The sequence below is a fragment of the Eriocheir sinensis genome, chromosome 39 (assembly GCF_024679095.1).
Source record: "Eriocheir sinensis breed Jianghai 21 chromosome 39, ASM2467909v1, whole genome shotgun sequence".
In the NCBI taxonomy this organism is placed as follows: Eukaryota; Metazoa; Arthropoda; class Malacostraca; order Decapoda; family Varunidae; genus Eriocheir; species Eriocheir sinensis.
The window spans coordinates 13,389,560-13,412,870 of NC_066547.1; the positions used below are offsets into that span (position 1 = coordinate 13,389,560).

The 23,311-nt window shown below is 43.8% G+C and overlaps 1 protein-coding gene across 7 annotated transcripts in view; it reads left to right on the forward strand.

Annotated features, from left to right (window-relative positions):
* Positions 1-23,311, forward strand: part of LOC127009023 (cell adhesion molecule Dscam2-like) — a 147,701-nt gene that overhangs the window by 98,524 nt on the left and 25,866 nt on the right. For 3 of the 7 annotated variants that reach the window (XM_050881615.1, XM_050881621.1, XM_050881622.1), the window contains exons 4-9: positions 12,850-13,162; positions 15,792-15,930; positions 18,136-18,280; positions 18,562-18,713; positions 19,771-19,909; positions 22,152-22,282. In XM_050881615.1, the coding sequence (XP_050737572.1) occupies positions 12,850-13,162; positions 15,792-15,930; positions 18,136-18,280; positions 18,562-18,713; positions 19,771-19,909; positions 22,152-22,282 (1,019 nt within the window). The remainder of the gene's footprint in view (positions 1-12,849; positions 13,163-15,791; positions 15,931-18,135; positions 18,281-18,561; positions 18,714-19,770; positions 19,910-22,151; positions 22,283-23,311) is intronic. The other 4 variants (XM_050881616.1, XM_050881618.1, XM_050881619.1 and 1 more) reach the window with 4 other exon arrangements.

The window sequence follows — 23,311 nt, forward strand, 5'->3', positions numbered from 1 at the left end:
CTTCCTCACTCACCCTCCCTCTCTTTCTCATCCCCTCCCTCTCTCCCTTCCTCTTTCTCTCATCCCCTCCCTCTCTCCCTTCCTCTTTCTCTCATCCCCTCCCTCTCTCCCTTCCTCTTTCTCTCATCCCCTCCCTCTCTCCCTTCCTTTCTCTCTCTCTCATCCCCTCCCTCTCTCCCTTCCTCTTTCTCTCATCCCCTCCCTCTCTCCCTTCCTCTTTCTCTCATCCCCTCCCTCTCCTTCCCTCCCTCTCTCCTCGCCTCTAATTAAGCTAACTCAACCTGGAGACCTGAATCAAGCTTTTCATTCTTCGCCGGCGGACCAAAGAAAAGAACAGAGCATGAAAAGACTGACTAGAGAGGAGAAAGAACACAAAATCAGTCATGGCGGAGGAACTTGCTGTCTTTTTGTCGCTCGCTGCCTGAATGGACGAGGCAAGGGACGAGGAAACGGCGGGGGAATGGCGGGGAGCGTGTGTTTGATGTGACGGTGGTGGTGGTGGTGGTGGTGGTGGTATATATATATGCATGCTTTTTTTGTTGTTGTTGTTTTTTGGTATGGAGTGGTGGTGGTGGTTGTAGTGGTAGTAGTAGTTTGTGTGGATAGTTGTTGTTGTTGTAGTAGTTGCTTTGGGGGTTGTAGTAGTAGAAGTACGTGAAGAATTTAGTGGTGTTGGTAGTAGTAGTAGTAGTAGTAGTAGAAAGGTATGTGTCTTCTTCCCACTAAAACCTCTTCATCTTATGCTATACGTTTATCAGATATTCATTTCTCTTATTTATTTGTTCGTTTATTCTTTCCTTTAATCATATTCATTTATCATCCTTTGTGGTGTGTCTGCATCTGTTCATGTATATAGACAACCCTGTGTTTCCATGTGTCAGCGCCCGTCTTCTTAAATTCCTATTATGTATGAAGGTATATGAATAGTGCGTTTTTTTTTTTTTGTGTGTGTGTGTGTACATAGATAGATAGGTAGATAGAGATAGATAGATAGATATGAATATTCGTGCGCACATGTATATAAGCGTTACTAAAGTTGGGTTTTATATATATTTCGCGTGTGTGTGTGTGTGTGTGTGTGTCTGTGTGTGTGTGTGCGTGCATGTGTGCGTGTGCGTATGTGCGTGTGCGACACCAGCAAAATAGAATTATTCCCGAAATACAAAAAAAAAATTATATATGTGCATAAAAAAATCCACTTGCATTTGTTTTATCGTCCGTCTTTGCGAGGTAATTTAAAAGGCTTAGGGTATTGAATGCTTACGGAAACTATGAATACGGAAACTCTTTTATGACGCCCGGAACAAAAAATAACAATATATACAACAACCAGATACAAAAACACATTCGGCGGGGCAGGCTGCTCGCGTTACCAGACTGGAAACACGGTAACGATGGTGGTTGAGTTTATTCACATTTTAATAACGTGTCCGCGGCGAAAAAATAAATAAATAAACGGGATGAAATAAAGGAGCGATTCAGTATGCCATCTGCGCCACCTCCGCCCCGTGTGTGCGTGTGTGTGTGTGTGTGTGTGTGTGTGTGTGTGTGTGTGTGTGTGTGTCCCCCAGAATTTTTATCCGTAGCAACTCACTGTTTGTATAGAATATCAATAATAGCGCCTAGGAAAGGGACGGCGCGGGCACAGGCTCGGAGGGGGGAGGGAAAAAATAATAATAATAAAATACTGTTTGTGCCGAGGCGGGCGAAAAAAATATCTGTGATTCGTTGGGTAAATTTGACGGGCCATTCCCCTCTCTCTCCCTCCCTCCCGTTCCCCTTTCCTCTCTCTCTCTCTTTCTCTTGCGCCGATAAACCCAAATGAAAAACTATTGAAATTATCGGGTTCTAGTTTGGCGTTGTGTTGCGTGCGTGGGCGTCACATCGCAATATAGAAAACAGCTGAATAGTAAAACGTGGAAGGAAACAGATGGAAGGCAATAGAAGCTCAGAAAATGACAGCAAATATGAAGAGTAAGAGAAAGGAAAGTTGAGGACATTGAGTTTTCCTGATTGTAAATGTAGATAAGAGGGATTAATGATGTTTCTTAATTGTTGTTTAATATAAGGATGAAAAGTAATGATATGGGACGTTGCATTTTCTTGGTTATAAGCGTATGGTCTCTTTTTTTTATGAGTGTTTAGAAGGTGAACGTCCGCTGTTTCATTACTGTTGGCCGTTCTCTTGTGGTTGTATTTTGTGTGTGTGTGTGTTTTTGAGGGGGATGGAACGTAATATAAACACAAAAAGAGGAAAAATGTATAAGGTAAAAGAAGATGAAGTGCGTCGCTTATTATTTATTTTCTGACCGTATTGTTTTTTATTTTTTATTTATTTATTTTTTTTTTTTACATCTCACCCTAAAGCTCCGGTAGGCTTTCTTCAGGGGCCTAGCTAGTGGTCGGCCCAATCCCATTATGGAGCAGGCAATTTTTTATAGTGGCGCTAGTTATGCTTAGGTATTGTAGAAAGTGGAACGGTAGCTCTCTCATGATTGTTCTCCATTGTTTTAGTTGTTGTTGTTGTTGAGGGGGATGGAACATAATATAAAGAACAACAAATAGAACAGGCAAAGTAAAAGAAAGTGAAGGGACATCGCATAGGCCTACGTCTTTTAGCTTATAGAGAGGAGAACGGAAGCTTTCTCATAATTGTTTTTCCATTATTTTGTTGTTTTTGAAGGGAATGGAACGTAAAATAAATAACAAATATAAAACAGGTAGAGTAAAGAAGGTCAACGACATCGCATTATCTTTTTATGAGAATATAGAAAGGTGAACGGAACTGTTTCATGATAGTTTTCTGGGTTTTTTTCTGTTTTTTTTTTTAGGGAATTGGATCGTAAAAAAACACACACAAAAAAAAGGAGGAAAAAGGGTCAGTGAAAGAAAGTGATGGGCGTCGCATACCCCCTTTTTTATGAACGTATAGAAAGGTGAACAGTGGGTAGCTCTTTCATAATTGCTTTCCATATTTTTTTCGTATTTTTTGAGGTGTGAAAAAAAGAAAAAACTCCTTTTTTTTCAGATACTTTTTAGATGAGCGTATAGTAGAGCTCTTTCATGATTGTTTTTCATTTGTACTTTTGTTTTTTCTTGTGTGTGGGGAAAGGAACGTAATATAACAGGGAAAAAAAGGTGAAGGGCGTCGGTTACTCCTTTTTTATGAGCGTATAGAAAGATGAACAGTAGATATCTCTTTCATGATTACTTTCCATTTTTTTCTTGTTTTTGTGGGGAATGGAATTTATAGGAACAGAGGGAAAACAAAAGAAGGTGAAGAACGTCGGGCACTCCTTTTTTATGATCGTATAGAAAGATAAACACTAGGTAGCTCTTTCATGATTGTTTTCCATTTTTTTCTTGTTTTTTTGTGTGTGTTTGGGGAATGGAACGTAATTTGAACAGAGGAAAACAAAAGAAGGTGAAGAACGTCGGGCACTCCTTTTTTTATGATCGTATAGAAAGATGAACACTAGGTAGCTCTTTCATGATTGTTTTCCATTTTTTTCTTGTTTTTTTGTGTGTGTTTGGGGAATGGAACGTAATTTGAACAGAGGAAAACAAAAGAAGGTGAAGAACGTCGGGCACTCCTTTATTTTAAGAGCGTATAGAAAGATGAACAGTAGATAGCTCTCTCATGATTGCTTTCCTTTTTTTCTTTTATTTTGTGGGAAATGGAAAGTAATATAAACAGAGGAAGAAAAAGAAGGTGAAGAACGTCGGGTAGGTACATACTCCTTTTTTTATGAGCGTATAGAAAGGTGAACAGCAGGTAGCTCTTTCATAATTGTTTCCCACTGTATTGTTTTTGTTAAGAAGGGCAATGGAGCGTAATATAGAAGGACTTTTTTTTTCATTATCTGCGGGCTTTTTTTCATTATTATTATTATTATTTATTTTTTTTTTTTCCTTGAGCTGTCTCCTTTGCTGTAAAAAAAAAAGATAGAACAGGAAAGATAAATAAAATAAAATAAAAAATTAAAGGACATCGTATAGGCAACTACTCTTCATAATAAACGTGGGATGCTGAACGGCTGCTACTTCATTATTTCTTTACCTTATTTAGTTATTTATTTTTTATTGCGAGAATGGAGCGTAATAAAAGCAACACTCATTGGGCTACTCTTTACTTCGTCTTTTATAGGAGCGGTGGTTAGCGGGCTTTTTTTTCTACATTTTCTTTTTATTGTGTTTGCCCTTGAGCTGCTTCCTTTGTTGTTGAAAAAAGCGTAAAATAAATTAAGCAAGTAACGTACAGGAGGTGGAGCACTTTGTATGTTTTTATGTGAGGTCATAGAAAGGTGAACGTCCGCTGTGTCATTAACGCAAGCACATAAAGAGGAAAAAGATAAAGTAAAGAAGGTGGAGAACATTGCATACTCTTTTTTTTATGACGGTACAGGAAGGTGGATGGATGCTTTTTTTTTTTTTTTTTTTTACATCTAAGGAGACTTCAATGGCGTAAAGAAAAATATGAAAAAAAAGCCCGCTAATTACTGCTCCTGCTTTCTCTTAATTGTGTTCCATTCTTTTTGTTGTTGTTGTTGTTGTTGTTGTTGTTATTGTAGAGGGAAATGTAACGTTATATATAAACAAATAAGAACAGGTAAAGAAGACGAAAGACAACCCCAAACTGCTTCTTTTTTTATGATCGACTAGAAATGGACGTTCTCTTAAGTATTGATCGTTATTTACTTGTTGTTGTTGTTGCTCGCTGAAGGAAATGAAACGTAATATAAGCAACAACAAAAAAATGCTTAGGTGAAAAAGAAAGATGGAAGATGACACATACTACTCCGTTTTTCTTTTCCTTTTTTTTTTGTTGTTGTTAGTGAATAGCAAGGTGGAAGTTCGCTGTTTTTTTTATCATCACTGGCCTTTGTTCCTTTAGTTATCATTGCTGTTTTTTTTTTTTGTTGTTGTTGTTGTTGTCGTTGTGTCGCCCGAGCAGCCTTGTAATACTTCGAATGTAAAATGAATAAGTAAGGCAATTCTAAAAGCCGCTTAGCACTTATTTTTAACCTTTTGTCTTTCCTCATGCAAGACAAAGAAGAGAGCAAGGGTGGGTGAGTGAGTAAGTGAGGGAGGGAGGGAGGGAGTTGGTGGGTGAGTGAGTGAGTGAGGGAGTAGTTAAGGGAGGGAGGGAATAAGTGAGTGAATGAGTAAGTGGCTGTGTGGATGAAAGAGTAAATGAGTAAGAGATGGAGGGAGTATGTGAGCATAAGAATGAGCGAATTAATGAGTAATGAGAAGGAATGAGTGAGTGAAATATAAAGTGAAGCATGAAAGTATAGAAAAAAAAGAATGAGTAAAGAGTAAGGAAATGAGTAAAAAGAATGAATGAAGGAGTAAATGAGTAGAGAGTGAATGAGTGAGTAAATGAGTAGAATAAGGAGAGAGGGAGGAAGTAAATGAGTAAGATACTATGGGAGAGGTGAGTAGATGAGTAAAAGAATGAGGAAGTGAGGAAGAAATTACTAAAATAATGAGGAAGTGAGTGAGCGGGAGAGTTAAAGATTGAGTTAGTGAGTAAACGAGTGAGTGGTGAGTAAATGAGTGAGTGGGCGAGTAAATGGGTGAGTAAACAAATAAATGGGTGAGTGAGCGAGTAAATGGGTGAGTGAGCGAGTAAATGGGTGAGTAAACGAGCAAATGGGTGAGTGAGCGAGTAAATGGGTGAGTGAGCGAGTAAACGGGTGAGTGAGCGAGTAAATGGGTGAGTGAACGAGTAAATGGGTGAGTGAGCGAGTAAACGGGTGAGTGAATGAGTAAATGGGTGAGTGAGCGAGTAAATGGGTGAGTGAGCGAGTAAATGGGTGAGTAAACAAATAAATGGGTGAGTGAGCGAGTAAATGGGTGAGTGAGCGAGTAAATGGGTGAGTAAGCGAGTAAATGGATGAATATGCGAATCAGTGCGGTGCTTGACCTACAAATGGCCGTGATGGCTGTCCGTCCTGAGTCGATTACAGAGGAGCGGAAAAACTCGCGTATTGGTTTGCTGTGCTTGAAGGGAATGACTGCCTCGGAGTTGTCGGGAGGCTGATTTGACTCTTTTTTCTTGTTTTTATTTGTTGTTTTTAGTGATGTTAGGGACTTCCTGATTGTTATGATTGTTGTTGGTGTTGTTTTTCTTTATTTTCGTTTTTCTTTATTCATATTATTATTAGTTAATAGTAGTAGTATTGATTTTTTTTTCTGTTGGTTTTGTGTTATAAATTTACTTCTGTTGTTAGTTTATTATTATTACTACTATTACTATTATTATTATCATCGGTAGTAGTAGTAGTAGTCGTAACGGTAGAGGTAGTAGTAATAGTAACAATAATAGTAGTTGTAGTAGTAGTAGTGGTGATAGTAGTAGTAGTAGTAGTAGTAGTAGTAGTGGCAGTAGTAGTAGTAGTGGGTGTGGTAGGTTAGTCCACGCTGTTATGAATTTCTCCTGAACGTTTATTAACAATATTAAACATTTTCCCTCACATATTCGTATCGCTCCCTCCACATTTTACTCTCTCTCTCTCTCTCTCTCTCTCTCTCTCTCTCTCTCTCTCTCTCTCTCTCTCTCTCTCTCTCTCTCTCTCTCTCTCTCTCTCTCTCTCTCTCTCTCTCTCTCTCTCTCTCTGGCAATTCTTTTATTCTCCCGGAGTATATTTTTTCCACAATCCCGCGCGCGTCACTCTCCCATTCGCTGGCCGGGATTGTGTTCGGCTTTCCTCCCGCCATTCCCAACTATTTCCATCCCCCGCGTTATTTTGTACATCTTTTTTCTCCTTATATTTATTTTTCTTCTTTAATCTCGTCCTTCTCTTTTCTCTCCGTCTCTTCCTCCTCTTCCTCATCTCTCGTCCTCTACTATTTCCATCTTCCGCTTTATTTTGTATATATTTTTTTCCTTATATTCATTTTTCTTCTTTTAACTTGTCCTTCTTCTTCTCTCCTTCTTTTAACTCGTCCTTCTTCTTTCTCTCTCTTCCTCCTCTTCCTCATCTCTCGTCTTCTACTATTTCCATCTTCTGCTTTATTTTGTATATATTTTTTTCCTTATATTTATTTTTCTTCTTTTAACTTGTCCTTCTTCTTTCTCTCTCTTCCTCCTCATCCTCATCTCTCGTCCTCTACTATTTCCATCTTCCGCTTTATTTTGTACATCTTTTTTTCCTTATATTCATTTTCTACTTTAATCTCGTCCTTCTCTTTTCTCTCTCTCTCTTTTCCTCCTCATCTCTCTTCCTCTTCTCTTAGTCGAATAATGCTCAGCCAGAATCGTTTTAATTTTGGGGGTCCTTTTTTTGTTGTTATTTGTGGTTGTTACACTTGTTTTCTCTATTGTTTTCTCATTTCTTGTTTATATTTATTTTCTTAACTTTTTTTCTCCTCTTCTAATCGAATAATCCGCAGTCAGAACCTTTTTCACGTTTTTTTTTTTTTTTTTTTTTTTAGTGATACTTTTTACATCTATTGCTTTTATTTTTTCCAGTATTAACTTTTTTTACTTCTTTTTAGTCGTGAAGAAGAGAAAGGGAGAGAAGATAAAGAAGAGAGAAGATGGATATCATAGAGGACGATTTCGTTTTCTTTTTTATATATGTTTTAGGTTCCTGCATTCATTACTTAAAAAAATTCACATATCATTAAAAAGAACAAAAAATAAGAAGAAGAAAGAACGGAGACGAACGTGTGTGTGTGTGTGTGTGTGTGTGTGTGTGTGTGTGTGTGTGTGTGTGTGTAAATATATATATACATCATAACCACGCATTTGCTAAAGAAGAATAACAATAGATAGACTAACAGAGAAGGCGGTCGTATTTTCCATGTGTTTGTCCGCACTCACCGCTAGAGGGCAGACTGGGGGAAGGAGAGGGAGAGAGAGAAAACGAGAGAAACATTATTGGAACGACCCACAGACGGACTTCGATGCATGAGGCGAATGTAATAAGGCTTCGTAAAACTCTCGCGGTTGGTTGTTGTTGGTGGTGGTGGAGATTTTCGTTAATAATTCCTCTCTTTTTCCGCCTCTCTGTAGCACAATCCGCGGCGATAATGGGGTCGGTGCACGATAGGCAAATGTATATACTTGGGTCCTATTTCCTCCTCCTCCTCCTCTTCTTCTTCCTCCTCCTCCTCCTCCTCCTCCTCCTCCTCCTCCTCTCTTCGTTTTTTTATATTTTCCTCTTAGAGAAGACTACCGATTTCCAGTTCGTATTTCCGTGATGCAAGAAAGTGGAGGAGGAGGAGGAGGAGGCGGCGAAGAAGGAGGAGGAGGAGGAGGAGGTAGACAAAGAAGAGGAGGAGAGCGAGAGTGGTGGAAAGATTGAATAAATGGAGGAGGAGAGGAAGGATAGAAGGCGACAGGAAGAAGCGAAAGAAGTGAGGAAGACGAATAAGGTAAAAGATGTGACGGAGAAAGAGGAAGAGGAGGAGGAGGAAGAAGAGGAGGCGTAAGAAGCAATGAAGGATAAGGATAAGGATGAGGATAAAGAAGAAGAAAACAGGAGGAAGAAGATGAGGAGAGCGAAGAGAAGGAAGATGACTAGAAGAAGGGAAGATATTGAAGAAGACGGAGGAGTAGGAGGAGGTGTTTGAGGAGGAAGAGGAGGAGGAGGAGGAGGTGTAGGATGCGATGGAGGATAAGAATCAGGAAAAAAAAGAGGAAATGGAAGAAGAGGAGGAGGAGGAGGAGAAGGAGGTGGCGTTGATTAAGAGATGAAGACGAGAAAAAGAAAATGAGAGGAAGAAGATGAAGAAGTAGAAGGAGGAGAACGAAGAGGTGTAGGAAGCGATAAGGGATGAAGATAAAAAGAAGGAAGAGGAAGAGTCGATGTAGGAAGAGATGAAGGATAAAATGAGAAAGAAGAGGGAGAAAAAGAGGAAAAGGAGAAGGAGAAGATATGAAACAATAGAAGATAAAGATAGAACGACAAAGAAGAAGAGGAAGAGACAGAAGAGGAGGAGAAGAAGGAGCTGTAGGAGCGATGATGCATAAAGATAAGAAAGAGGAATAGGAAGAGAAAGAGTCGGAAGAAGAATCGGAGGAGGAGGAAGAAGAGGTGTAATAGATGAAGGATAAGGAAGAAGAGGCGGAAGAAGAACTGAGGAGGAAGAAGAGGGTTGCAGAAGGCGATGAAGGAGAAGGAGATGGATGAGAAAGAAGAAGAGACGGAAGAAGAGGAAGAGTCGAAGGAGGAAGAGGAGGAGGAGGAGGAGGAGAGGGTGTAGTAAAAGTTGAAGGAAAAGAAAGAAGAGGCGGAAGAAGAACTGGGGAGGAAGAAGAGGGTTGCAGAAGACGATGAAGGAGAAGGAGAAGGATGAGACAGAAGAAGAGACGGAAGAAGAGGAAGAGTCTGAAGAGGAGGAGGAGGAGGAGGAGGAAAAAGAAGAAGAGACGGAAGAAGAGGAAGAGTCTGAGGAGGAGGAGGAGGAGGAGGAGGAGGAAGAAGAAGATCTGACTCAACTCGCCTTGACTCGCCAGAGGAAGATTTGTCTCCTCAGCGAGTTCGTCTTCGGACCAAACTCTTGACAAAATCCAATTACAGCGAACGAGAGCCGGCCAGACCCTCCCCGCCTCTCGCACTGATGGTGATTCAATAAAAATCGTAAAAGGGATCCCGCCGCAGCCCACTCCACCGCCGGGGCTGCCACGGAACCTCTCGCCTTAACAATCCCTCGCCCCGCTCACCTCCCCCAGCGTTTGCGGCGGCGTGGTTCTGGTGTAATTGGTGTGTATGTGTGTTTGTTTGTGTGTGTGTGTGTGTGTGTGTGTGTGTGTGTGTGTGTGTGTGTGTGTGTGTGTGTGCGCTTCTGTCCGTGGGCGTTTGTTGTGGCGTGCTGGTGTGTGATCGTGTGGGTCCTGGGGTGAAGGTAAGGGGGAGTTGAGGGAGTGTAGGTTGTGTGTGTGTGTGTGTGTGTGTGTGTGTGTGTGTGTGGTAAGAGTGGTGATTGGAGGAGCCTTCGTGTTGCTACCTGCTTCTCTCTCTCTCTCTCTCTCTCTCTCTCTCTCTCTCTCTCTCTCTCTCTCTCTCTCTCTCTCTCTCTCTCTCTCTCTCTCTCTCTCTCTCTCTCTCTCTCTCTCTCTCTCTCTCTCTCTCTCACCGTCATCCTCCCTCTCCTCCCTCGTCCCTTCTTGCCCTCCTCCCCCTCTCTCTCCCTCTGTCTCTCTCTCTCTGGAGCACCTTTCCCCGTCACTTCCTGTCTCTCCCTCTCTATCGGTCTCTCTATCGGTCTCTGTGTTTCATACCCTCAGTTTCATTCTCCCTCTCTCCTCTTCACACTTCCTCCTCGGCACAGTGGTTAGCGTCCCTAACTACGAATCTGCAGGCCTGGGTTCGAATCCCGGCCTGGGCAAACGGCGTGTATCCCATCCTTCCTTTCGTGATGGTCGATAAATGGGTACCTGGGGAAACCTGGGGAAGGTAAATTGTGTTAACCGGATGTTACACTGGCCCTGTGTCGGGATAATGGTTCTCTCCCACCACAGGGTCAGAGGGCCAACGGGACGGAGATGAGCACCGCCGCCACGCGCAGTTATAGCGTATGCTCGAAACCTTACATTTACCTTCTCTCCTCCCCTCCTCATCCTTACATTCCTCCCTCAACCTTCCTTCTTACTTCCCTCTCTCACTCTCCTTCTCTCCCTCAACTTCCTGACGGTAATTTTGATACAGAAGTAATCAACACTTTCACCTTCTCTTCTATTTCAACCTTACACTCCTCCCTCAACCTTCCATCTTGCTTCCCTCTCTCACTCTCCTTCTCTCCCTCAACTTCCTGACGGTAATTTTGATACAGAAGGAGTCAACACCTTCACCTTCTCTTCTATTTCAACCTTACACTCCTCCCTCAACCTTCCTTCTTGCTTCACTCTCTCTCTCTCCTTCTCTTCCTCAATTTCATGACGGCAATACCTTCACCTTCTCTTCTATTTCAACCTTACACTCCTCCTTCAACCTTCCTTCTTGCTTCACTCTCTCACTCTCCTTCTCTCCCTCAATTTCCTGACGGCAATTTAGATACAGAAGGAGTGATAGTAGAGGAAATATTACAAAATCCATGAATAATTCGCAGTCAAGTGGAACAGAGTATTATTCTCGTTCGGTATTGAAACACGAAGACTATTTTCCGTAGAGTATTGGATCCATTTCATCATCCATCGAGAGTAAAGAGAAGAGTAATGAAAAAGTAAATCAGATCGAGGAAAGATGGAAAGGAATTATATTTAGAGAGAGATTGCTTGCTTTTTAATCAACTTGTGTTTTGATAAGTCTCCGGCAATGAGAACAAGGAGAGGGAGTTGAAGAAGGAGGAGAAGGAGGAGGAAGAGTAGAAGTGGGAGGAGGAGGAGGAGGAGGAGGAGGAGGAGGAGAAGGAAAAGGAGGAGGAGGAGAAGGAGGCGGGGGAGTTGAAGGAGGAGGAGGAGAAGGAGGAAACATAGAAACATGGAAATGCAGGCAACAGAAAGCTTATTGGCTCATTACGAGGTTGCCCGCTTTGGTGATTTAATCTAATCGATAGCCACTTGGGGCTTGAGGAGCAGATGAAAGCACCTCAATATTCAGTTTACTCCCGACGCAGCGAAATAACGGTCGATTCGATATTTGAAGGAGTTGATGGTATTCGCATTTTCTACTTCTGAGGGGAGATTGTTCGAGTGGCGGATGACTCGGTTTGAAAAGAAACTCCTTCCAATGTCTGTGTTACATCGACTCGACTGAATGGGTAAAGAAGAATGAGGAGGAGGAGGAGGAGGAGGAGGAGAAGTAGACGAAGAAGGAGGAGGAGGGGGAGTTGAAGATGGAGGAGGAAGAGAAGATGAAGGAGGAAGAAGAGTAAAAGAAGAAGGAGAGAAAGGAAGAAGAGCTGAAGAAGATTGAGGAGGAGAGAGAGAAGTAAGAGGAGGAGAGGACGAGAAAATACGTCAGTCCCCCTTTTCCGATCCTCTGAAAAATACAACATTTGTTCTTTCCTTCCCGGCACTCACGGAGACTTATCAAAACACAAGCTGATAAAATAACAACCAATCTCTCTTTTTCCCTCTGTAAATAACTCCTTAATATCCTTCACCGACCTGATTTACTCCTTCATAACATTCTTTACTGTGAACAACTGATGAAAGTGAAATGAAACTCTACGGAAAACGGTCTTCGTGTTTCAATAGCACACGAAAATACGCTGTCATTTCTTGAGCTGATGAAAGTTAAACGAAACTCTACGGAAAATGGTCTTCGTGTTTCAATAGCACACGAAAATACGCTGTCATTTCTTGAGCTGATGAAAGTGAAGCGAAACTCTACGGAAAACGGTCTTCGTGTTTCAGTAGCACACGAAAATACGCTATGTCATATGATTGTGTTTTATATATAGATTTTGATATATTTTCCTTCTACAACTCCTCCTGTAGTTTATTTAAGTAGCAAAGGGGGAACTGAAGTATTTCCTGTTACTCCTTTTACATATCCTCCTCTTCATCCTCTCTCTTCTTCTTTCCCTCTCCTCGTACGCCTTTTTTTATCATTCTCCTATTCCTCCTTTTCCTTTTTTCTCTTTCTTTTTCTCTCTTACCCCGTCTCCTCCTCCTCCTCATCCTCCTTCTCCTCCTCCTCCTCCTCCTCCTGCTTCCTTTTCTTCTCTTATCCCTCCTTCTCCTCCTGTTCACACTTCTCCTATCCCTTCTTTTTCATCACTCCTGTCCCTTCTCCTCTCTTCTCTCCTCTCCTCTCTTCTCTTCTCTTCTCTTCTCCTACTCCTCTCCACCACCACCACCACCACACCTCCTCCTCCTTCTGCTCCTCCTCCTCCTCTTCTCCCATAACAGAGTGAGTAATGTTGACACACCGACCCTTCCTTTCCCCGCAGGACCCGCCGGCTGGACCAGGGGGCACCACGCGTCCTGGGGGCCCCGGGGGGAAGCCTTACCTGGGGCATGTTCACCACCGGGGGGACCACACACCACCAACACCCTCTGAAGCACCCTAACAGGAGACTCACGTACACCCTGGGGCAGGACTTCACACCGGGGTCCTTCAGGAGGCTTTACTGGCCCAGGGTCCTTCACGCCCTGGGTAAAGAGGCGTCCTGGGGGGGTGGAGCCACAGGGGACGTCTCCGGCAGCCTAGGAAAGGATGTCGGGCGTGCAGCGTTTGGTGGTGACGGAAAGGGACAGTCTTGGGTGAGATACTGCTTCTTACTGTGTTGTTGTTCTTCTCTTTTCTGGATTCATCTTTTCTTCTTCTTTAACTTTTTCTTCTTCGGTGTTTTCTGGGTTTTTTTCTTCTTCATCTTCGTCTTTTTTCTGCTTTTTCTTTAACCTCTATTTTTTTTTTAGTTTTCGCCTTGTATTCTTCTTTTTCTGCTTTTCTTCTTTTTTTTTCTATCTTCGTCTTCATATATTCTTTTATTTTATTACTTTTCCTGCTTTTCTCATTTCTTTGCCTTTGTCTTCCTCTGCATTATTTTCTTCTTTTTTCCTTCGTCTTCTGCTTCCTCGTTTTCCTCTCTTCTTTTTCTTTTTCCTCGGTTTTTTTTCCAGTTCTCCTGTACTATTTCCTTTCATCTTTTCCTTGTCCTTTCTTCATCTACTTCCTACTTTTTTCTTTATATTTTCTTCGTCTTCGTCTCCCTTATTTCTTTCTTCTTTTCCTTTTTCTTCGTCTTTCTCTTTTCCTCACCTCTTCTTCTTCGCTTCCACTCTTATATTTTCTGTCTTCGTCTTTTACCTAATTTTACCAATCTTCCTTCGCCTTCTTCTTTTCTTTTTCGTCTCTATCCTTTCTTCATCCTCTGCCTCTTCTTCATATTTTCTTTGTCTTTTCCTCCTCCTTCTACTTCTTCTTCTTCTTCTTCTTCTTCTTCTTCTTCTTCTTCTTCTTCTTCTTCTTCTTCTTCTTCTTCTTCTTCTTCTTCGTCTCCTCCTTCTCCTCCTCCTCCTCCTGACGGCGTGTTCCTTGGTGACGGAAATGTACAGTCTTGAGTGATTTATAGTTTAGTGTGTTCTTCCTCTCCTTTATTACCATTTTTCTTGTTTATATTTCTCTGTCTTCTTTCTTCTATTTCCTCTTTTTCTTCTGTTCCTCCTTCTTCGTCTTCTACTTCATCTTCGTCTTGTTATTTTCAGCTTTTATCTTCTTTTTATTCTACTTCTTCTTCTTCTTCTTCTTCAACATCTTTTTTTCTTTTTCTTCTGCTTTATTGTCTTTTCCTCCTCCTCCTCTTCTTTCGTCTTCATCTTGTTTTTTACTACTACTACTACTACTACTACTACTACTACTACTACTACTACTACTACTACTACTACTACCATCCACTATCTATCCAGTATTTCTTTTCTCCTCCCTTCTTCCTATCCATCATTTTCTTTCATCCTCATTCCAGTTCTCCCTTCTTTAACCTCCCTTAGCGGTCATCCCTCCCTTCCCCCCCTTCTCTCCTATGTGTGTCTCTGCCTCTTACATAATCTCCCTTCTACTTCCTCCTGTCCTTTATCATTTCCTGTTTCTCCCTTATCTCCTTCCTCTTCCCCTCTCTGTCCCCTTATTATCCTCCCCTCCTCCTCCTCCTCCTCTTCCTTCTCTGTAACGCAACCTCCGAGCTCATCTCCGCTCTCCCTCCATCCCTCCTCCTTCCTCTTCCTGTTCTACATCCTCTTCCTCCTCCTACTTCTCTGCGTGTGTTTGTCTCTCCCTCCTGTTTTCCTCTCGTTCTCTCTCTCTCCCTCTCTCTCTCTCTCTCTCTCTCTCTCTCTCTCTCTCTCTCTCTCTCTCTCTCTCTCTCTCTCTCTCTCTCTCTCTCTCTCTCTCTCTCTCTCTCTCTCTCTCTCTCTCTCTCTCTCTCTCTCTCTCTCTCTCTCTCTTCCTTATTGCTTGTTCTGGTTCTCGTCTTCCTTGTTCAACTTTCTTCTCTTCTCTCGCTCAGTTTTCTCTTTCTCTTTCTCCTTTCGTCATTTCCTTTCTCCTTTTCATGTTTACCTTCTTTTTCCTTGTTTTTCCTTTTCCCCTTCTTTTCTCAGTTTTCTTTCTCAGTCTTTTCACTTTCGGCTTTTCCCTTTCTACTTTCCCTTTCTCTTCATACTATTCTTCTTTTATCCTCCTTTCTCACTTTCTTTTTTTTTTGCACTCTCCCTTTCCCTCTCTCCTTTTTCCTTTTCTGCTTTTCCCGTCCTCCTTCCTCGTGTTTTTTTTTCTCTCCCGTCCTTCTTTCTCCCTCTCGCCTTTTCCCATTTTCTTTCTCATTCTTCTTTCTCCCTTTACTCTTTCCCATTTTCTTCTCTATCTCTCTTTCTACCTTTTCTGCTTTTCTTACCTGATCTACTGTTTGCTCACCTTGTTACCTCCCTCCCCTCCTCCTCCCCCTCCTCCTCCTCCTCCTCCCTCTCTTCCTCCTCCTTCTCCTCTTCTCATCTCCCTAGTTCCTCGTTCTCCTTCTCGTACTTCGCTCTTCGTCCTTCTCTCTCTCTCTCTCTCTCTCTCTCTCTCTCTCTCTCTCTCTCTCTCTCTCTCTCTCTCTCTCTCTCTCTCTCTCTCTCTCTCGCCTCCCCTCCCTCTCTCCCCCCCCCTTCCCCCGTCACCGAGGCAACGTTTCAAGAGATAACCTGAAAATGAACTTTGAAGGAGAGAGAGAGAGAGAGAGAGAGAGAGAGAAGATCCTACGTGTGTGTGTGTGTGTGTGTGTGTGTGTGTGTGTGTGTGTGTGTGCGTGCGTGTGCGTGTGGTGGTGTTAAATTGTTAATATCTCACCTTTGTCATGGAGCTGTATTTTTTTCCTTCTCGCTTCGTCTCCTTCGTCCGGACAACCCTCGGAAGGCGTCCCCTCACCTCGCTTCTTCGTCCCTCCGGCAGGTGGCGCTGAAGGGGGACAGAGAAGGTGGTGATGGTGCTGGTGGGCGGCGTAGAGCGTCACGTGACCTGGGGCTGACCCACTACCCACTCACAGGTAAGATAAGTAAGTCACTCGTAAGGTTTTTTGTCTTACTATTACTACTACTACCACTACTACTACTACTACTACTACTACAACTACTACTATTTTTTTTTTTAACTACTACATAAATGATACCTCCACCCATGTTTATTTTCCCGACATCTACTACTTCTACTACTGTTACTATTACTACTACTACTACTACTACTTCTACTGCCACCACCACTACTACCACTATCACTACTCCTTCCATCCACTTTCCATCCAGTATTTCTCTTCTCTTCCCTTCTTTCTATCCATCATTTTCTTTCATCCTCATTCATAAAAAAAGGAAACAAATGTGAAAAAAAAGCCCGCTACTCACTGCTCCTAATTACTTTTATTAATTTAGTTTGCTTACTTTATTTACTTCACCTTACCTGCTTTACCTTGATACGAATCGTGTTTGTGCCCCGGCTTTACTTTTTTTCTGTTTTATTTCTTGGGCTTTGTGTTACTTTGAAGACCAGACCGCGAATCTTTATTTATTTTTATTTATTCTTCATTGTGTTATCCTTTCATTCGTCTCTCGTTTTTTTAAAGAACCACGAATATAGTAACTTAATTTTCTCTTCTATTGATGTTTTTTTCCTTTTCTTTTTTTCATTCTTTATCTGGGGGTTACTTTGAAGACCAGACCGCGAATCTTTATTTATTTTTATTTATTCTTCATTGTGTTATCCTTTCATTGGTCTCTCGTTATTTTAAAGAACCACGAATATAGTAACTTAATTTTCTCTTCTATTTATGTTTTTTTTCTTTTCTTTTTTCATTCTTTATTGGGGGTTACTTTGAAGACCAGACCGCGAATCTTTATTTATTTTTATTTATTCTTCATTGTGTTATCCTTTCATTGGTCTCTCGTTATTTTAAAGAACCACGAATATAGTAACTTGTTTTTTCTTCTATTGCTGTTTTTTTCTTTTCTTTTTTCATTCTTTATCTGGGGGTTACTTTGAAGACCAGACCGCGAATCTTTATTTATTTTTATTTATTTTTTATTGCGTTATCCTTTCATTGGTCTCTCGTTACTTTAAAGAACCACGAATATAGTAACTTAATTTTCTCTTCTATTTACGTTTTTTTCCTTTTCTTTTTTCATTCTTTATTGGGGGGGGTACCTACACACTCTGCGGTTACCCATTATTTTTTTTAAGCTTTCCTCTATAAATGATGTACTAATAGAGAGTTTCCTTATGTTATTCTGTATGTAATATAATTTTTCATTACTTTCTTTTCCCCTCCAACTTCATCAACTGTTTCTTCCGTTCCTTTCCCTCCTGTCTCATTGCTTCTTATTTCTCCCCTCCGTCATACCCTTTCAGCCTCTTCCCTCTTCTTCCCTCCTTCCTTCCCCTCCTGACTCACTCTTTTTTCTTTTTCTTCCATTCCTTCTTTCCCACAAGTCTCATCCTCTCATCTGTATTCTCTCCTTCCTTCCCCTCTTGTCTCATCACCCTCTCTTTCTTCCCTCCTTCATTTTCCTCTAATTTATTTGTTCCATCTTTACTCCATCCCTTTTTCCCCTCTAACTTCATCAACTGCTTCTTCCCTTCCTTTCCCTCCTGTCTCATTGTTTCTTATTTCTTCCCTCCGTTATTCTCTTTCAGCCTCTTCGTCTCCTCTTTCTTCACTGCCTTTTTCTTCTTCATAGTCTCATCGTCTCCCTTACTTCCTTCCTCCCATCATAACCTATCCCCCCCACCCTCCCTCCCTCACCCCCGGAGGCTACTTTTCATTACTACCTGACGTGTGTGTAGATATAATAACTTCTCCCTTGTCTAACTTCCCCCCACCTTAGTCTCACCTCGCCTATACTCTTCTGAACTTCCCTTCCTCCCTTCCTCCCACCCCAAGTCTCCCTTCTCTACATTTATCACCTTCCCTTCCTCCCACCCCAAGTCTTCCTTCGCCCATACTCTTCTCCCTTTTACTTTCTCCCTTCCTTCACCCCAAAACTCCCTTTCTCTATTCTCTTCTTCCCTTCCTCCCACCCCCAAAATTTCCTTTCTATACTCTTCTCTCCTACCCTTCCTCCCTCTCACCCTCTCTCCCTCCAATCCCAACACAGTCTATTCACCCTCTCTCCCTCCCTCCCTCTCTTCCTTCCTCCCTCCATTCCTCTCACCCTCAGTGTCTCTCTTGCCCACACAGTCAACTCACCCACCCTTCTACCCCCACCCCCAGAGTCCGCCCCCCAGCTTCGCTACACGCCCATCGAGCAGACGGTGTCCCCCGGGGCTCCTGTGTCCCTCAAGTGCTCGGCCGTGGGCTCCCCTTTACCTGTGATCACCTGGACGCGCGACCAGCAGCCCCTCCCGCCCTCCCACAGGTGAGTCAACCCCGCCCCCCCCTCCCTCTCCCACCGTCCTCCCTCAGGTAAATCGCTTCGTCGGAATCTTTAGGCGCTGTTCAGAGACGTTTTTACCTCTCACATTAACTCTCTCCTAAGGTCGAAATAGGGATTAATCTCGTTCTCTTGAGCTTTTTTTCATGTTTGTAGTACAGAAGCAGTGTCAAATTACCACCAGGGTCATAAAGCTGGTCAGGGAAAGCCCTACAACTCCTGTTAAAGCTTTGCCAAACGTGTGAGCTTGGGCGCCTCTCCCCTAGAACCAGCGTGGGCAGCTTCCGCACGGCGCTGGGCCAGGTGGTGAGTCACGTCAATCTGAGCGACGTGACGGTGCGGGAGGGCGGCGCCTACACCTGCACCGCCCACAACGCCCACGGCTCCCAGTCACACTCCGCCCGCCTCAACGTGTACGGTAAGTCTGCAGGCCCTTGATACCTGCCCACGGCCTCCCTCCCACTCCTTCCCCTTCCATGCCCTCCCTTCCCTCCCATTCATTCCCTCCCTCCATCCCTCCTGCACCCTCCCACGCCCCCTTCCCTCCCATTCTTTCCCCTTCCATACCCTCCCTTCCCTCCCATTCATTCCCTCCATCCATTCCATCTACACTCCATCCCTCCTGCACCCTCCCACGCCCCCTTCCCTCCCATTCTTTCCCCTTCCATACCCTCCCTTCCCTCCCATTCATTCCCTCCCTCCATTCCATCTACACTCCATCCCTCCTGCACCCTCCCACGCCTTCCCTCCCACGTCCTCCCTCCCTAACCCTCCCATCCACACCATACCTCCCACGCCTTCCCTCCCACGTCCTCCCTCCCTAGCCCTCCCACCCACGCCATACCTCCCACGCTTTCCCTCCTGTCCCCTGCACCCCTACAACCCCCCTGTCTCCAAATCACACTCCACCTGAGATCCAACCCTTCCTTTGCCCATCTGTTCTGCCCCCCTTCCCGTCATCCCTCTGCCTACCTACCAGTCTGAGCCTACCTCCCTCATCCTCACACCCCCTACAGCCCCCACGTCTCAGAGTCACATTCCACCTGTCTCAATGTCTACAGTGAGTCTAAAACCCATCAAAACCTTCCCCTACATACCTGTCTTGTCACCCTTCTCCCCACCTGCCTGTCTCTCCCACCCATTCTCCCTCACAAGCCATACAATCTCCCTCGTCTCATCACACTCCTTTAGCTTCAATATGTGCGGCGATTCAGCAACCCGTGAACCTCCCCTTCTCTCCCTCCTCCCTCGCCTCCCCACCTGCTGCCTAGAGTAATCTATAAGTGCGTGTGTGTCTTAGGATGTAATATTAAAATGGAAAACTAAATAAACAAACACATAAAAACTGAGAATCAAGAAAATAAGTAGTCAGCGGATGGCAAATAAAAAGAAATATCCCTAAATGTCAGAGGTAAGACTTTAACGCCTCCTCCTTCCCCCCCTATCCTCCCCACCCATCCCCACCCACCCCGCAGGCCCCCCCTTCGTGCGCGCCATGCCCAACGTGACCGCCGTGGCCGGGGAGGACGTGCGGCTGTGGTGTCCTGCTGGAGGCTTCCCGCTCCCCGCCGTGTCTTGGAGGAGGGAAGGCCGCGCCCTCCGCTCCTCGCTAAGGTAAGAAAGTGCCCCTTGTGCCTCCTCGCTAAGATAAGAAAGTGCCCCTTGTTCCTCCTCTTGTCCCTGGTTCTCTCCTGGTCTCCCCTCTATCCCTTTAGCTCCCCTTTACTCCCCTTTGTTTCTCTTTAGTTTCCTTGTCTGTCTATGTGTGTGTGTGTGTGTGTGTGTGTGTGTGTGTGTGTGTGTGTGTGTGTGTGGTACGATGGCAGGAGTGTTTGCCAAAGGAGATATATGTAAGGAGGAGAACGGAAGGGAGGAAGGAAGGAGAAGAAGGAGAAAAGGCTGGAACGATGGAAGGAGGGGGGGAGGAGGAGTAGGAGTAAGAGGAGAGAGGAGAGGAAGGAAAAGTATAAAGAAGGGATGGGGACAGAATGAAGATGGAGGAAAAAATGCGAAGAAGAGAAGGATGGACGAAGGAGGAAAAAGAAAACATGGAGAAGATAAAAGAATAGCGGAGAGTAGAGAAGAGATGAAAATAAAGGAATAGAGACGGAAGAGGGGAAAGAGAAGAAGAAAAAGAAGAAAAAAGAAGACGAAGAAAAACAAGAATACGAACAAGAAGAGAAGGAGGCGACGGCAGCGACAAGAGCGGCGTATATACCTGGAGCTGTTCATTACCTGGCTGCCGCGCTCCACCTGTCTTTCCGCGGCAGGTAACAAACAAGACGGCGTGACACACAACACCTGCCCTCACACCTGCCTTAAGAGGAGGAGGAGGGGGGGACGTACCTTGCCCTTCCCCCTTCCCCCACCCTTACCCCCTTTCTTCCCCTCCTCCTCCTCCTCCTCCTCCCTCTCCCCTCATTCTCTTGTCTCGGCGTGTGGGAAAAAATATGAGCAGGTGACGGGGCATGTTGGAGATAGAGAGGAGCAGGGTAACAGGGGGGTAATAGGGGAATCTAAAGGGAAATAGGGGGATATAAGGAAAACAGGGATATAGCAGGGGGTCTAAGGGAAACATGAGCATACTATAGATACCACAAGAACACCAGGGCGTTAGGGGAGACAGGGGAACACTATAAAGAGGAGCAGGGTAACAGGGTGATAAAGGGGGAATCTAAAGGGAAATAAGGGGATATAAGGAAAACAGGGATATAGCAGGGGGGTCTATGGGAAACATGAGCATACTTTAGGTACCAGAAGAACAGCAGGGCGTTAGGGGAGACAGGGAGATACTATAAAGAGGAGGTAACAAGGGTACAAGGGAAATCTAAAGGGGATATAAGGAAAACAGGGATATTGCAGGGGGGTCTAAGGGAAACAGGAGCATAATATATTTACCAGAAGAACAGCAGGGCGTTAGTGGAGACATGAAGGTACTATAACTGCCTATTTTTACCATTTCTTTGTGACGGGAATACACGCGTCAGAGGTGTGCTTTTTTATCATTTCTTTGTGGTGAGAATCCACGACGATACTATCCTGAAGTTGTTGGTGGTGGCAGGTGGCAGGTGACACCCTAACCTTAGAACGAACCACCGACACAGCAAGAGCATGTGATACTAGAGAAGGCAATTCGAAGACCTACAAATCCCATTCCAATCCGTGCAGACTAGACGAGATAGGTGCTAGATATAGAGGAGCAGGGAGGCACACGGGGGAAGATGGGGGCATTAAACTGAAGACATATAAGCCTTTGGAGTTGCGGGGAGAGGAGGGGAAAGTTTCGTTTAGTCGGCGCAACATCTGTGGTCATATGCCGGAGAGAGACAGAAGGGGAAGGGACCGATGAGAGAGGAGGGCACGGAGTTAAGGAGGAAGGGAGAACAGAGGACTTAGGGAGAACCAGGGGCCACCAAGGGATACACAACGTGACTAGAGGAACACTGGGAACAACAAGCGAGAGTACGGGGAAGCAGTTCGACAATATGGGTTGGTAAGCTCCCAGACAAATGCCAAAGACTTTGAGAATTCCTTGCATATTGTTTGGTGTTCATATAGTAAGTTAGTACAAATACTATTATAAGTTAAGAAATTTGAGGAAACTATACAGGAAATTTCTTGAGTATGTGATGAGTAGATAAACTGACCATTGTGGACTGTATAAGATTGTATACTTTAGATGATCGCTTAAGATGACCGTGGAGAACTGTGGAACTTGGCATAACACACACACACACACACACACACACACACACACACACACACACAAGGAAAGAATGGATGTTGGGTTTGTGTTGCGCTCACGTGTATTTCTGTGTTGTATTGCGTTCATGTGTGTTTCTTTGTTGTCTTGCAGGCGGGAAACGCTGAGTAACGGGACGCTGTTGGTGCGAAACGCGGATCACGAAGACGCCGGCCGCTACTCCTGCGTGGTGACGGGCAGGCAGGGGCGGACGGCAGCCTCGCATACCTTCCTCCACGTCCTCAGTGAGTTGATGGGTTCTCTGTCTGCCTTTCCCTGTCTGTCTCTTCCCCTCTCTCCGTCTCTGTCTTCTCTTCGTCTGTCTCGTATGGTGTTCAGTAAATCAGTTTTTTCATACTCATTCTTTTCCTTCTCTTCTTCTTTTTGTGTTCTTTTCCTTTTTTTCTTATTCCTGTTCGTTTCTTGGAGGTTTTGTTGTTATTTTTGTTTTCTTCCTTTTGTTTGTTTATGTATATCCATGTTGTTTTCGTCTTTGTTATTGTTGTCTTTCGGTTCGTTCTCTTCCTCCTTTTTCGCCAACCTTCTTCCTCCACGTTCTTAGTGAGTTGGTGGATCCTCCGTCTCTCTTTCTTTCTCTCTCTCTCTCTTTCCCTCTAACCTGTCTCTCGTATGTTGTTCAGTAAATCCGCCTTCTCTACCCATTCTTTTTCTTCTTATTTTTTTCTGCATGCCCCGTTTATATTTGCGTTTTTCTTCTTATTCCTCCTTCTCGCTCAGTTAGCCTTTCTATCGATGTTTTCTTCCTTTAGCTTTTTTATTATATCCATGTCGTTTTCGTCTTTGTATCGTTGTCTTTGTCCTCATTTTCTCTCTTCTCCTTCCTCACATACCTTCCTCCACGTCCATAGTGAGTTGACGGGTCCCCTCTCTCTCTTTCTCGGTTTCTGCCTCTCTCCCTCTTTCTCCCTCTCTTTCCCCATCTATCTTCTCTTCGTCTCCGTCTGTCTCGTATGGTATAAGGTAAAGCAGCCTTCTCTACTCATTCTTTTTTCCTTTCTCCTCCATTTCTATTTCCGTTTTTTCTTCTTCCTCCTCCTCCTCCTCTTCCTCCATCTATCATCTCTTCGTCTCCGTCTGTCTCGTATGGTATAAGGTAAAGCAGCCTTCTCTACTCATTCTTTTTTCCTTTCTCCTCCATTTCTATTTCCGTTTTTCTTCTTCCTCCTCCTCCTCCTCCTCCTTTGCCTCCTCCTCCTCATGTTTTTGTTTTGTTGTTTTTGCTGTTGTTTCTTTTTTCCTTACATCCGTTCGTT